This window comes from Brachionichthys hirsutus, unplaced genomic scaffold (genome assembly GCF_040956055.1).
Source record: "Brachionichthys hirsutus isolate HB-005 unplaced genomic scaffold, CSIRO-AGI_Bhir_v1 contig_196, whole genome shotgun sequence".
Classification (NCBI taxonomy): domain Eukaryota; kingdom Metazoa; phylum Chordata; class Actinopteri; order Lophiiformes; family Brachionichthyidae; genus Brachionichthys; species Brachionichthys hirsutus.
In genome coordinates this window covers 280,181-295,174 of record NW_027180355.1, presented here as the reverse complement: position 1 = coordinate 295,174, position 14,994 = coordinate 280,181, and the positions used below count along the sequence as shown (strand labels likewise).

General features: G+C 46.2%; 3 protein-coding genes across 5 annotated transcripts; all 3 read right to left on the bottom strand.

Moving 5' to 3' along the window:
* Positions 1–422: 422 nt before the first annotated feature.
* On the bottom strand, positions 423–3,380 carry LOC137913982 (protein FAM219B-like). Of its 3 annotated transcripts, none has more exons than XM_068757600.1 (6): positions 3,240–3,380; positions 2,688–2,796; positions 1,656–1,749; positions 1,464–1,538; positions 880–931; positions 423–572 (listed from the first exon to the last, which is right to left on the bottom strand). In XM_068757600.1, exons 1-6 carry the CDS (start codon positions 3,378–3,380, stop codon positions 423–425), a joined length of 621 nt encoding a protein of 206 aa, XP_068613701.1. The 3 variants fall into 3 exon arrangements, with proteins under 3 accessions (XP_068613701.1, XP_068613702.1, XP_068613703.1); XM_068757601.1 differs by having other exon boundaries at positions 2,688–2,805; positions 3,306–3,380; XM_068757602.1 differs by having other exon boundaries at positions 3,306–3,380.
* Positions 3,381–5,527: 2,147 nt separating this feature from the next.
* LOC137913977 (zinc finger CCCH domain-containing protein 11A-like) lies at positions 5,528–8,858 on the bottom strand (the record flags this gene model as incomplete). Its single annotated transcript, XM_068757596.1, has 12 exons — positions 8,805–8,858; positions 8,581–8,700; positions 8,235–8,361; positions 7,781–8,146; positions 7,570–7,629; positions 7,385–7,471; positions 7,248–7,307; positions 6,773–7,159; positions 6,605–6,663; positions 6,037–6,529; positions 5,771–5,925; positions 5,528–5,674 (listed from the first exon to the last, which is right to left on the bottom strand). Coding segments are annotated over exons 1-12 (2,115 nt in total), but the record flags the coding sequence as incomplete, so codon positions are not given.
* Positions 8,859–11,310: 2,452 nt separating this feature from the next.
* On the bottom strand, positions 11,311–14,021 carry LOC137913974 (cytochrome c oxidase subunit 5A, mitochondrial-like). Its single transcript, XM_068757593.1, has 5 exons — positions 13,866–14,021; positions 12,366–12,482; positions 11,787–11,908; positions 11,563–11,685; positions 11,311–11,436 (listed from the first exon to the last, which is right to left on the bottom strand). Exons 1-4 carry the CDS (start codon positions 13,936–13,938, stop codon positions 11,572–11,574), a joined length of 426 nt encoding a protein of 141 aa, XP_068613694.1. The 5' UTR covers positions 13,939–14,021; the 3' UTR covers positions 11,311–11,436; positions 11,563–11,571.
* Positions 14,022–14,994: the final 973 nt, after the last annotated feature.

Below are 14,994 nucleotides of genomic sequence, written 5' to 3'. Positions count from 1 at the left end.
TTAATTTGCAAAAAGCAGAAAAACATCAAAACACAATACACCACATGCTTGCATGTTATGCACAGAGGCTGCAGACAGGGTTATCAGAACAGGAAGGACAGTAACCAGCTCTTGCTCGGGTCATGGACATATCCCAAACGATGAACTGCTCTGCTGCTCTGTTTAGAGCACTGACATTTCCTGTAGTTCTAGAAAAACAAGAAAAAAAACTCAACTTTGGGGTCACAGTGGATAAGGCTTTTTCTCATGTCTTTTCCATATGTTCGTGTGTAGCGAGTGTTCTCAGTCCACTCAGTCCTGCATGATGGCTTCAGAGCTGGACGTCCACGGGCAGCACAGCAGTGATCCAGGATTAGAAGCAAGGCCTTGGGCATGAGTGCCTGAACCCTTGGCTTTACAAGGCTCCACTCACTGCTCCAGCATCACTGCATGCAGCAGGATGGGCCCTCAAAGCAGCAACACATTGAGGAGCCCATGGCTTTGGGCGGAATCAGGTCCAGGTCCTCGTCATCTGGGATCTCATCCAAACGGTAGCCATCCTGAAGCAACTGCCTGCTTAAATCAGGATGGACCTGGAGAGCAAAGAAAAAAAAACTCACCAACTAACTCAGCGTCCAGCTTTCCCTCCACAATCGATTCCCTGAACGGTTAACCCTCCTGTTATCTTTGGGGCCAATTTGACCCCGTTCGATGTTTATCATTAAAAAAATAAAATACGTTTTTTTAAACGTCATATTTCATGACATTTGGTAGATGTTCAATGATTCCATAATCCCCCCTTTGTATTTTTAAAACACATTTAAATAAAACAAAGGTGTAGCCACCAGTGTGGCAAGTGGTTTTATAAAACCATAAGAAAACCCAACAGGGCTGACTCACCTCAGCTGAGGAGTATCCTGAGGAATACTGCTCAAAATCGATTTCTTCATCGCTGCAAATAGAGGTAGGTCAGGTTCTGTCACTATTTCAACGTGTCGACATACATTTCTTGAGCTATAGTTGTCAAAGTACGAACTCTAACTGGTAAATGTCCACCTGACAGGATGTTTAAGCTACACTGCAACAGCGACCTAAACATAGAAAGCTACACGACTCATTAAAATGTATTTGACTTAATGAGTTATTGGCTTTCATGAACAAACACAGTGCTTATTCCATTGGGGCTTTTCTTTTTTTGCTGACAGCCTCTGATTCATTTATGCATATCCTCTAATTATCAGCATCGCTGCACTGGATATCCAAGAAGAGGCTAAATCAATATCACAAGAATAATTTTTAATAGAATAAAATCATTTGAGGAATTACAGGCAAATGTTTCAGATAAGCATGCCTAAGTGAAAAACAATAAAATAAAAGAATAAAAAATATACACTGGTTCCCAAAAGTTGATTGTCAGTGGTCAGTGTCGTGCATATAGTAGGAATTCAACAACGTTGTCACCCGTCCACCGAGTGTCAGCTTACCTATCTGAACCCAGTGCCACCAAACTCTCAGCATGTTGACTCAAAGAAGCGTAGCCCTTGTTAAACTTCACAGTCCTAAACCAAAATAAAACAAAAACAAAAACATAAAATGCAATAATTGCACATCAGCCATCAACAACATGACTTTTTGAGCATTAGAGGAGCACAAGAAGCATCCTCCTCTTCCCTCACCTCTTTGCTACTTGTCTGGACTGCTGCATCAGCAGAGGCCCAGGGGAGAGCGCTTTCTTCTTCAGTGCCTTCCGCACCATCTCCCTGTGTTTCTCTGGGAATAATATGATAATATGAGTCATATTTTAGCTGACAAGGACTGAATGCATAATGATTACGGCAAAAGTCGCATACATTTACCGTGACTAATACATATCTTGGAATATTTTCTAATACCAGTATAATAAATTAGCAACACACTTTATTAAAAAAAGCCTAAACTACCTAAATTCTTTACTCGAACTTCAAGTCCAAGAAGTGCTTGTATAAATTTGTCGCTATTTTAAAACAACCACTGGTACCACTGGCATATTTGTGTTGCTGGCCCTATGATGACCCTCCCGTAAACCCTAAGGGGCTAAGGATCACGACCGTAGCTTCATAAAGCTGATAAACAGTGTCTCTCTTTGCAGGTAAATACAATTCTGCAGCATCTGAAAGATAATGTGTCTGCTATTTAGGTACGATTTTACATTTGAAATCATTAATACACACCCACAAGTATCATGATGTGCAGGAAATAGATCATTACTATACTCTAGTCCACATTCTATGACTCATTTCTGATTATAAATGAATTAAACCGATTAATTAATGAACATTCAACAAGTTTTTGGAACCCACCAGATATAGTCCATTGCACAACTCTAACAAAAACAGTTTCATTTCCTTCTTCTGGATAAAGCACAGAGTGTCAAAATATATAGCCATCAATTTTCTTGTAGATGACCACAATTGTTTTGTCTACAGCGGCTCCATCTGTCTTGCGGGTGGGAGGAAACCGGAAAACCCAGAAAAACTGCACAGACAGAGTGCAGAAGTTATTTTATTTTATGATGTACATAACATGAACTCGGGCTTTTTATACGCACAAACTGGAACGCTGCGTACCACTTAGCTCATCTCGCTAGCGGTCTCTGCACAAATGAAATTAAGTATGAAAATAGTTCTGGCCAACGAATAGGTGTAATACGGAAATAAGAAAATACTTACGTAATTTGAGGTGGATTGCTGGAGCTCTGGACATGATGTAAGGTCCTCTCTTTTCCATCGGCCTGATTCCCCCATCAATGTTCTTAGGTATAGTGCCACTACTGGGCCCCTGAGGTTTCTGAAATTAAGAGTGGTATGTGTATGTATGAGACAATACAATAATGCATATTGTATACAGTAGTAGCTACAGGCCAAATGTTATAGGGGTTGCAATGTGACTAAATCAATATCGTCATGAAATATATTAGTTTGTTTCCTGCGTCCCGTTAGGCAGAGACATTCCTAATTTAGTTTAAGGCTGTTATTTCACCAGCCAGATGGCATTTATGAAAATAAAACCTCCAAATGTTACAGGAAGACATTATGATTGTCACTTTTACATGCTTGTAAAGCTCGGTAACGATTTCATTTACAGTCGAACTTAATGTCGAGCACAAAAACTTTGCAACTTTGTAATAGTTTTGAAAGCTGGCATCACCATAACAATTGTTAAATATTCGCACTATTTTTCAAAAAAAGAAAAAGTATCAGGAATCGAGTGTCAATAATCACAGGCTTGCCTAGAAGTAGCCTCCCACTGTCATTTAGCAAGCTAGCATCAGCTTTAGCTGGTATTACCGACAAAACTCGTCGCTCCGGCTGCGCCTCCAACATGGCGTCCTTCTCCGGCTCCTCTAAGATATCGTTCATCATCTTAGCGTTTGTTGTCACAGTTTACCCCGCATTGCAGCCATGGTTAGCGGTTTCCCACCGGCGGGGAGGTTGCATGGACACCTCTGCTAACCAGCTATGCTATTATGCTAGCTGTGACAGGTTTCATGCCACTTCCGGTTAAATGAATTACCAAAATAAAACTTCGGCGTCGCAAGTTTTGAATGGTATACCCACCCCCCCGTAATGAAAAACAGGGCCATGATTAAGATAAATGCATTTTTATAAACAATCATATGTTTTGATTATGTGGTCTTCGGTCAACCCTCTATATTTTCGATTTCATATACACTACTCGCTAGTATAGTGCAGGGGTCGGGAACCTTTTTGACTAAGAGAGCCATGAAAGTGGGTATATGTTTAACAACAATTAGAAACAGAGTAAGTAAATATAACAGGCAGCAAAAACACTTATAAACCGAGGAGTTTCCAACTAAAGCAGCAGCCACAATTAGGGGAGAGCAGTGGGACCTTCTGTTTACAACCGCTAACCCGGAAGAAGAAGCAGCTGCTGCCCGGCTGAGCGGCGCACGTGATACAATAACAGGAAGTTTCCATTTCGGCAAAACGCTAGACAATAAAAATGCAAAGAAAATTGATGAGTTTTTATGGAAAAAACCGAATACATTATGTTAAGAAGACAGTAGTAATTCATTCCTTAAAAAAAAAAAAAAAATAAATCTCCTCAAAGCTACTGTATTTGGAACAACTCTGATATTTAATACAAAAACAAGAGTTTGTTTCTAAAAACGGTTTGAGAAAAGTATTATTTTGTTCCATTTATAGTATGCTAAATCCTTAAATAGGGCTTCAAATACAATTTCCATAATGACTTTAGGTAACTTTAACACAAGAATAAATATTTTAGCTCCAAATGGGCTGGCTTGCTGTAAAATCAGCAGCAACACTGCGTAGCTTAAGTCAGTCCGCCGCTACGCTTGTCGGACACGGCCGATGCCGTTCCAAAGCAGTCAACAGCCGATTTTGGTCATTAAAACTATTTTTATTTACACGGTAATCTGTACATCACTCTGAACAATGCATTTGTGGGAAGGCTTCCGGATGGGGTGAAAACACAGACCAAATATCCCCCCCCCCCCCACATTAAAAAACAGAAACACACCTTAAGACACAAATATACAATATAGAAAAGACCACAGGATAGTTTACGGAATGAAAGAAATATTAAAATGACATGGGACACATTTCAAAGATTTTTGCTTAACAGACAGGTTTCCCCAGGAACACGACTACAGGGCAGCGCGAGTTCACTCGGCAGTGATCACAAAGATTTTAATCACAAGTCCGCCCTGCAGAGCAGCTCCTGGGCTCTCAGATGATCAGAAATGAAGCGCATCTAAAATGTGAACGGCACGTGAATTTAAAGACAAAGTTGAGCTCTCAGCTGTCGATCATCTCCGACAGCTGCCGGAGCAGGTCGTCCTCTCCGATATCAAGGTCCACTTCGCAGTCCTGCAGATGTTCATCTGTGAATTCGTTGATGAGCTCATCAAAGAAATCCACAGTGGCGGCGGCGGCGCTGGAGGCGGTTCTGGATGCGGCCACGCTCGTTCCCCATGACTTGGAGGGAGGTGGAGTTTTCAGCACCGGGCTGAAATGAAGAAGAAGAAGAAGAAGAAGAAGAACAATTATACCTTGTTGATCTCTGTACATCACTGGGACCAGTCTGGAGGTTCTGTGCCTTGCTCAAGGACACATGGGCAGTGCCCAGGAGTTGCTCCAGCAGCAGTTTTTTTCTACTAAGTGCATTCATGACACAGGGGAAGAAAAAGAAACCCTAAACTTGGCTGGGATCGCCTCATTTCTCCTCAAATCTAAAACGGCTCTGAAACGGTAGAATTAGAATTATCAACTCGTCTTTATTAAAGCAGGCAACAAAACGTTTTGGGTAAATAGTCGTTTGAAACCATTGATCCTATTCTGAAATCAGGAAATCATGCAGGAAGTAAGAGAGCCGCCTTTGAAAACATCTAATTAAGATGCGAACCGTGGCGGCGAAGCAAACTTCACCGAGGGCGAGCAGCCAGAGGCTAAAACGTGGCACGAAGCCTCACCGAGTCGCCGGCGTGTTTGAACCTTTACCTTCGGACGGCCGGGACAGTCCCCCTGACGGCAGCAACGATGACGCTCTGCTCGAACACGGGGATGGTCTGGAGCTCGGCGCTCGGCGGGCTGGAGCTCAGTTCCAACGCGGCGACGGGACTGTGGGGGAAGGCCGGGCTCAGCTGAGCCTCTGCACCGATGGATCGGAACACCTGCCGAGAGAAGAGGCCGGAGGTCAGCACGACGACGCCTTCAGAATATTCACGACAGCCGTCACCAACGACGAGGAGAAGCGCGTTTTGACCTACTTCTACGTCTCCGCATGTCGCCTCCTGCGGTTGCTCCTCCAGTCCTGCTGAGGCACTGTTTAGGGGCTTCACAGCAGCGACAGCGGATCGCCTCGCCCGCCTTCGCTTCCGGCGTGGCTTCATGACAGACGGCTTCACGTTCAGATTGGGCCTCGCTGAAAGAGAAGGGATTTGATCGGCGTGTGAAACCCGTCGGTTGCGTTCTGCCTTCCGCTTTAGTGGCTCGCGGCTCGTTAGCGTAAGCGGGAAGGTAAAGGGGGCGGTACCTTTGGTGTCCGGCGTGTGCTCTGGGGATTTCTTGGGAATCTTGTTTGGCGTCCCGTTAGCCTCCGCTGCAGGACTCTGCGCTGCGGTTCTGGTCTTCTTGGACTTCCTGGCGGTTTTCGGAGCGACCTTCTTTGACCTGGCGGCGCTCGGCGAGTCGGACTCGGTTGGAGTAGAGCTTGGCTTTGCCGACGCGACGGTATCGCCGACTGCACCGGGGGTCGTATCGCTGTTCGGAGGTGAAGCAGCCGTGGATCTGGGGGACAGCGTTTTATGAACGGGGACTTCCTGAGCAGGGGGGGCGGAGCCTTGCAGCATCAGACTGACTGCAGCAGGAAACTTCCTCTTCAAGGTTCCCTCAGCTGGCGGTTTCCGGCAAGGTTCTGCTTCAGCCGGGACTCTGGCCTTCTCCATTTCCTGCCTGCGAAGTCGTTTCGCTCGCATGATCTCCTCGAAGGTCTTGACATGAATAGCGTTACCGTTAGCAACGCTGGACTAAAGAGAGAAGGGACAGTTAAGCGTCGGCCGGGGGTCAACGCGACAGCGACCGGCGCCGCAGCTCGGTCCTACCTTAGGAGCCGCGGTTTGAGGTGTCACCGGCTTCTCTGTCGACCCGTCGTCCTTCTCTGCTGCGAGATTCAACACAAACGGAATCACGTTACAAACACGAGACTTACCGGGAGGATCGGGTCGTCGTGCTGAAGCTTCCCGGCGACACGGCTGAAACGGCGACCTCACCTCGGGGAGCCGGTTTAAGGAGCGGCGGCAGGCGAGGCTTGTTCTCCTCGCCGTCAGAGCTCCTCTTGCTACGGTCCTCTGAGGGCTGCTGAACCGGCAACCTTTCGGCCCTGCGGATCTCCTCCAGGATCTTGACCCGGACCTCTCCCGGGTTTGCAGCCTCAGGACCAGGACCAGGCCCAGTCCCAGCCGGGTCAGACTCCCCTTGACTCTTGCTTAGCGCCCTCTCCCGCTTCACTTCCTCTCGCCTTTCTTTCTTTCTCTGACGGAAAGTCGAGGTTTGATCTCTGACGATCCGCTTCACACCCTTTGTGGGTTTGGCTTTGCCGACCGCTTCAGACGTGTCTGAAGGCCCGCCCCCTTTCGACAGAGAACGGACCCCAACTGCTGGAGAAAAAACACGCAGACCACCGGTTTGCACGAATAACGTCTTCCAGGAGAAAAAAGCAAATGTCGTCGTGCCGGTACTTCTTACCCGAGTGCGCGGCTACAGAGCCCGGAGGAAACCCAAGTCTTTCCTTGATGGTCTTCATAACTGCAGAAGAAACCCAAAACCCATGAAAACAACAACCTGTAGTATAGAGTCAACTCATCGATCAGGGTGATGATCACCTTTCTGAGGCGGTCCTCGATCCACGACTCGGCCGAGACGCTCCGACAGACTCCTTTTCAGACGGACGCCTTCCACACGTTGCTCACCTGCAGTAACGACAAATCATGAGCTTCTATTCCGAGATATCATCTCAAGATTATCTTCGTTAGCGACGCAAAGAAATCCGAACCGGGGGCAAACGTACCGGGGCCGGACATCTTTCTTCCGAGTCTTTCAGCCACGCCGCCTCGCGGTCTCGCAGTGTCTGGAAGACAATTGGACCCCCCGAGTTTAACCGGATGACGCGAGAACAAGGGACGCCGTCACTTTGCTATGCATTTATTTGAATTCGCAGTTTGACGTTTACTATTAAGAAGTTTTAAGCGGTCGTATTTCATCACGTTTCCGGTCTTTACCGTCTCTTGGTCGAAACGACGAGTTGGCGTTCTCTCTCTCTCGGCTGGATGTGGCGTCGGCATTCTGGAGCGGGTAACCCTGTCTCTTCGTGCTGGCCTTCGGCACCTTCCGGAGTCGGATCTCCTTCAGGGTGCTTAACCCAGAGTTCAGCGAGCCACCTGTCCAGAAACATCGGCAGCCAATGAGCAGAGGACTCCGGAGGAGCACGGCGACCACAGTTTCATCTCCGACCACCGGATCACCTGATTCATGCAGCTTCCTGGGAGAGATGCCGAACTTGCCGTCGAACTGGTTTCGGAGCTGGGGGTTGGGTGCGGTGGGGAGAGGGGGGGTGGTCGTCGGCTGTTCCGTATTTTGGCTTTGACCTGAAGTTACGTAGACGTTGTTTGTCACAGCCTCAAACCTTCGGCGTTTGAATTTAAAGGGTTAATTAGCAACAACTAAACGCCTTACTGGTTTTATCGGCCGGGACGCACAAGCCCTCGATGCAGCGGGGCTTTTGGTGGAAGAAGGCACAGCGTGGCTTCTGGCAGCCGTCCGCCTGCGTCTCCCAGTAACACAGGATCTCCTTTCGCCTCTTCTGTTTGGATGAAAGGCAGCCGCGCTCACTACTTTGACGGCTGCTTTGGCGGCACGTCCAGAGGCGGGAGTGGAGCTCCCGGCTCGGGGGGGTTGCCAGAGAGACTTTTTCTACCCTTCGGTAATGGCCACTCGAGGCACGCGCAGCCTCGAGAGGGCAAAGCTTGAAGGAGATGCGGTTTCAGCGTTCCTCTAGAACAGGCGTTTCGTTTCCGCTCACCGTGATCGCCATGTGACGGAACTTGCAGGTGGTGCGGAAGCAGCGTCCCTCCTCCCACAGGCTGCAGACGGCCTCGCAGCCCACGGCTGCTTCGCAGTGTCGGAACGGGCAGCCGTCTCCCTGCGCGGCAAACGGGACACTGAGGGACTCTTCCCGCGACACGCTCGACGCTTCGGCTGGTCGAGCTGCACGCAAATGTGGCTGCGAGTTCAAACCGCACTTACTTTGGTGCAGGTAGAATAGTAAAAGAAGTAGCAGTCGTCTCCTCGGTTGCTCATGGTGACGGTTGAGGAAGGTGACGATGGAGCTGTGACCTTTGACCGGCAGATGGATCTCTTCGGGGGCTAACAGGACTCACCCTGAGATCGGAGACGCAGCCACGTGTTACACAGAACCCCCGATACGACGTCACTCCGTTGTCTTTTAAAACATAAACACGGATTTGTGGCAGGTTTGACGCTGCTTGCGTGGCAGAGGATTTCTCAAAATGCTCAACGGGACACGCGAGGCAGGCGGGGGTCAGCGCCGGTGAAGGATTTAGATCAGCCGCTGCAGAAGGATTCGTTTAGGAACCGAGCTCACCTGAGGTGGTCGAGAAGATGTCTTCCTCAAGCGGACTGCCGGGTGGGTGGTCTCCGTATCTGAAGGAACACTTGATCCGTGAGATAAGAGGTAAAGCGCTGCTGGGAGCGTCCTTTGAAGACTTTGGTTTTTATTATTTTTTATTACTGGGTGTAATCAATGAAATAAATAGAATATTATCAGCCAGACTAGAAAAAAACGATCCCAAAAAGAAATATGGCAAAAATAGCAGAAAAGGGGGAAAGTAGGTCAAAAAATATCTTCGGCTTCTTCTCGGGCTCGGAGGCGAACGGCACACGTTGCATCGGAGAGAAGCAGACGCTGGAGCTTCTACAGATTCTCAGCTGTCGATTTTGAAGAAGAGAAAGGAAAAAATCTTCTCCCGTCGTGTTTTCACGTTCTCCACATCCCAGAGAATCCCAGAAGGGGCCAAGCGAACGGTTTTACACCTAAGAAACGAACAAAGAAAACACTCCAGGTGGCACTGAAAGGGTTACAAAGAGACAACTGGACAGAACAATGAGGCCCATCGACTGATGAAGCAAGAGGAGATCAGAACCGGGTCAGAACAGCGACATGATTCACTGCATCACCAACAAGTCATGGATTTGAGAACTGAAGCACGGAAGAACAGCTCGTTCCCTTTCCCTCAGGATCACGACTCTGGACATGAAGGCACCAACAAACGCTGCTGATCAGCATTCAGAACTCAGACTTCCATCCGACGCCGTTAGCCGACGTCGCCACTACACCGAGCTCTCGTCCGACGCCGTTAGCCGACGTCGCCACCACATCGAGCTCTCGTCCGACGCCGTTAGCCGACGTCGCCACCACATCGAGCTCTCGTCCGAGGCCAGCAGCAGATCCTTTAAGTCCTGCAAGCTGCAGGTGGGACGGCCACGGATCGGACTCGTTGGTCCAGTACAGCCCACACATGCTCCGTTGGACTCAGGTCCGTGGAACTGGGGGGGGGGGGGGGGGGGGGGGGGTCAACACCTCAAGTTGGTTCTATTTGAACCATTTCTGGACCTTTCCTGCTGCAGGAGTCCACTGCCGTCAGGGGATACCGCTTCCATTAAAGGATGCACTTGGTCAGAGACCATATTTAGGATGGCGGGAGGCGTCAGGGTAACAGGGTCAGGGTAACAGGGCCAGGGTAACAGGGCCAGGGTAACGGGGCCAGGGTAACGGGGCCAGGGTAACGGGGTCAGGGTAACAGGGTAACGTCCACATGGATGGCAGGACCCAGTTCCCCAACAGAACACGGCCCAAAGCGCCACTGCTTCCAACACATTAACTTATGCCAACAAAACGTGTAATTGAGACCTGATGCGTCCCACCCACTGAAAAGGTGCAAATATAACGAGATGTCTAACGTCGTGCTTATACTGTTATAACTGAGCGGTAAACAGCGGCCAGCATTAGCATTAGCATTAGCATTAGCATGCCAACTACCTTCAGCGAAAACACTTTTGCGTTTTTTCCACATTTCTACTCGGACCAGAAAACTAGTGGCTGTTCTCAGAACATCAACGCGCAACGGCGCATGCGCTACCGGAGAAAACACACACACAGTTTAGCTATTTCACTTAGCTACATTTTAGAGACCTACCTTAACCAACAGAAACTGTTGAAACTTGAAGACTGCTGTTCCTTTCTTTTATATATATATATATCCTATTATTTTACGTTTCGTATTCTAACACTGCGTTAAGAGGCTAAATTAAGTATACAGTAGTTGATTACCAGTTTTAGATTTTTAAAAAAACGGAAAGTTAAGTAGCGGAGGACTCGATCCGAGCTTGTTACCGACGGACGTAGGACAAAAACACTGACGGGAAATTACTATGGTGATACTAAGACCCGCCCCCCTCTACATTTGATTGGCTGATTCTCATCACTCTTATTGGCTACACCTGATCAACTCAACCAATCCAATCAATCAGAGGCAGAGCGAGGTTATAATCCGCCTTCACCGTAGTAGGATCCGAAATATTACTCAGGGGTGAATCCTATGGGTGAAGCAGGTGGCGGCTGTTAGGGGCATACTATGCTGACGCATTAGACCGCCTCGCCACGCCCCGCTCTGTTTCTGATTGGCGTACCATAATATCAACCAATCAGCAGCCAATTAAACAAGAAACAGTGTACTTTTTTATTACTAGATTTCTTTATTAGGTCCACCATTTTGCACACACAGGACAACATGGATTTTCTTCACAATATAGACATATTTGACAGCAGAGAATCTGGAGATCCAACTCTTCCATTCACCTGAGGAAATAGTAGTAAGCAATATGATTAAAGTCAGAAATGTGCAGTACATTCATGCAGTAGACCGACATATGGATATAATTGAACTGAATAAATATTCAGTAATACAGTTTAGAGCAATCTCACCTCATCAGCCTACAACTTGTCAATGCCCAACTCTTCTGGTGTTGAGATGCCGAGTTCTGATAGTGTGGGCTTCAACTCTTGGATCAGGTAGGGATAAATGTCTTTGTAGGGGCCTGCTTTGTCCTGCAAAGCACAAAGAAAAGTACAAATGATGAGCATATCTATATAGGAGTTGCGAAATGCAAAAGAAGACCCTCTGACTCTATGAAGGCACGTCTTCTCACCTTAACAGCTTCAAGGATGCGAACGGCGCTGGCCAGGTCATTCAGTCTTCTGCAAGCCCGTAGTGCCGAGTCCAGGATCTTAGCCTCAGGTACAAGGTCGTATCCAATCAGGGTGTTCATGCCTTCAGGTTAAAATTCATTAATAGTAATACCGTAATAGCAAATGGAAACTACAGAAGCACATGCATACGTTTCAGAAGTTCCAGTGGGTATCGATCCCCAGTGCTATCACTACTGGAACTAAACAATTAGTCCCAATATATTCACTGAAAGTCTGATATTTCCATGGAATTTGTTTTTGTCATTGAGATGAACCAAACTTAAATCCAAATACCACTTCCAACAGTCACCTGGTGTCTGAGAATGTCAGATTTGAAGCAATTTGAACACATGTTTATGATTAAACTTTTTGAAAAACAAAAGGCAACAGTGCCTCCATGCAGCAGCAGAGTAGCAGATACAGAGATTGGGCACAAACAACTGAAATGACTAAATGAGGCAGAAAAGTAATTTCCCATGGTGTAATATGTCTTCTAAATGAGGGAAGACAGTGAATAAAAACTTTTTTTAAACATTCACCTTTCTTAAGCTCCCAGGCATCGATGTCAGGCTTGCTGAAGTATGTTACCCAACGAGCATCAAACTCCTCGTCGGTCTCGATTTTGCCATGGGAGTAACTTCTGGAGGCCAACGGTGCTGGAAGACATAAGGAGAGAGGATTGGTCAAATATTCAGTAACCAGTAAATCATACTTACAATTAGATTGCACATATTACACATGGATACTATATGTACAGTTCCTGTTCCACACTTAAATTATGAAGTGGAATCAATGCCATAATCTCAGTAGAAAGCTATTAATTATGCATGTTTAGAAAATATTATATATTCAGCAGCATTGCTTTTATCAGGCCTGCTGATTGTGGGTGAAGGAAGCAATTGGTGCATCAGTGTTATCATGTCATGTCTTACATGGACGCCGATGCGAACCAGCAGATGAATGGCTCAACAGCTTCAGATTTCCACGTGAACATGAAGCTCTACCTGAACGCACCATTCATCACATTATCTGACAGAATTCTAATTCCAACTAGATCTGTGTGATAGACAATAACTGAAATTTCACCAGATGAATAAAGCATCCCGTTCACCGACACATGACAAAAATCATCCTCTAAATCCAGAATACAAGCTGCTTCCGTCGGGTGTTCGACTGGCGCTCCCCCCGGTTAATAAAAATAGATTTAAATTCTCCTTTGTCCCGCTCTCCATCAGGGCCTTGAACGCGACAGAAAGGAGGTGAGCCTGCTTGTGTTTATGTATACAAGTTACCGGTTCGCACTGTTTTTAATAAGTAGTCTGTATAACTTTACAATGATGCTGCTCATTGTGTTCTATACATCCCTTAAATGTTGTAGAATGTGTGTATGTTTGCTGTAAAACAAATTGCCCTCTGAGGGACAAGCCAATAAGAGTGAAGTGAAGTGAAATCCGTTTACTCTCAGGGTAGGGCATCGAGATAAGAGATTGGAACTGGCTTTAAAACGCTCATTCTATTGCAACTGTAAAGACATTTAGATTTCATCTCTGTTGATTTTCCTAATACAGTACATTTTACTGACGATATATTTTATATCATGAATTTATGTTGAAATTAAAAAAAAGAAAAAAAAAAAAATCATACCAATACGACGGACGACGTCAAATTCTTCACTTGTTTCAGGTCACAAACTACATTATTAGATTTAGCGACGTGTTGATATAAGCTGCGCATAAACTGCGCATAAACTGCGGCCACTGACAATCTTGAAACAACTGAAGGAGAGTCGTCACAAGGTCGTGACATTTTTATTAAAATTAATTTCGGGCCTCTCCATTCAAAATACTCCACGAATGTTTTTAATAAGCGAAAATATTTAGTTCAATGCCATATAGATAATTTATGATAAAAAATAAATCAATGTCACCACCACGGGCTACCTTCCATTCACACAGGGCGTTAGTTACAGGCAGCTAGCCGGCTAGCCTGAAGCTAACATCCTCCGCTGCTTTCCCTGGGAAATGGAGCGGCCATCCTACCTGAGTAGCCGCGCCGTGACCGAGCCAGACCCCGGGTCCCCGTCGCTGCCAGTCGGAATACGGCTCGGAGCATGGTGCCGCCGTCGGTACTAACCAATCATTCAATGATACCGAGGGTGGCTCAGGACGAGCCATAAAAACGACGGAGGTCACATGACTCACGGAAATAGCCGGAAATTATGACAACGAAGAAGAAGACGACGAAAAAGGAGAAGACGAAGAAGAAAGCAAAGACGACGATGAAAAAGAAGAAAACGAAAATAATAATAATAATAATATGCACTTGTTGATTGCACTCCCAAAGACCGGATGCAAACAGTTGCCACTACAAAACGTATTTTTTTTTTTTAACTTTTGCATCCAAACCCACCTTTAAATATAGACCCCGCCCACAATAATCCCAGTTTATGTTCAGACTCTCTTTGTAAACTGAAGACACAGGGTTGATCAGATCGGATCATTCTTAGCTCCCAATGAAGCACTATATGGTGTAACTGTTCTCACAGTAGGAGGCTACTCCTCATGGTGAGAAAAGTCAAATTATTTTAAATTGATGTCTCCTTCAATTAACATCACAAAGGTTAAACGAGAAAATGCATTGCATGGGAACACAATGTCAACAGAGGGAGCCCTTGATTTAAAAACGCACGTTGGGCTCCTGTGAAGACGTGATTTAGCGGCTGAGCAGCATATGAAGGCAATAAGAAAAGAGACATTGATGTTAGTAACTCTTTTTGTGGAAATCATCCTGAAACAGTTCAGCATCTCTCTTGCTCTTGCTCAAAAAACCTCTGGAAGGACTTTTGCAGCTTCATAAACAGAAATGTACACAAGGACTTTATGCTTAAGTGGGAAAATGTTGTTTTCTGCTTTTACCATAAACATAAAGAAGAGGCATTCTTTATCATTAATTTATTAAGTCTTCTATCAAAATTGTATCTCAACAAATGCAAATATGGCAGGAAGAGACCAACATTTACCCATTTTTATAGTGACACACTCTCTTACATGAAGATACTCAATGAGTTATTTGTATAATGTTAATGATACATACACACCCCCTGGCATGTTCTGTTTTCTGTTTTTGTAATTTGGGTTTGTGTTTTAATCAACCCTGGCTGAATGGGAA

Coding starts and splice junctions, on each gene's coding strand:
- LOC137913982 (XM_068757600.1), bottom strand. CDS start 3,380: ATGATGAACGATATCTTAGAGGAGCCGGAGAAGGACGCCATGTTGGAG. Junction 2,797..3,239: donor GGCTACTTCTAGGCAAGCCT/GTGATTATTGAC, acceptor CAGAAACCTCAG/GGGCCCAGTAGTGGCACTAT. Junction 1,750..2,687: donor AGCAATCCACCTCAAATTAC/GTAAGTATTTTC, acceptor TATTATTCCCAG/AGAAACACAGGGAGATGGTG.
- LOC137913974 (XM_068757593.1), bottom strand. CDS start 13,938: ATGCTCCGAGCCGTATTCCGACTGGCAGCGACGGGGACCCGGGGTCTG. Junction 11,909..12,365: donor TGCCTGGGAGCTTAAGAAAG/GTGAATGTTTAA, acceptor TTTAACCTGAAG/GCATGAACACCCTGATTGGA. Junction 11,686..11,786: donor GCATCCTTGAAGCTGTTAAG/GTGAGAAGACGT, acceptor TGTGCTTTGCAG/GACAAAGCAGGCCCCTACAA.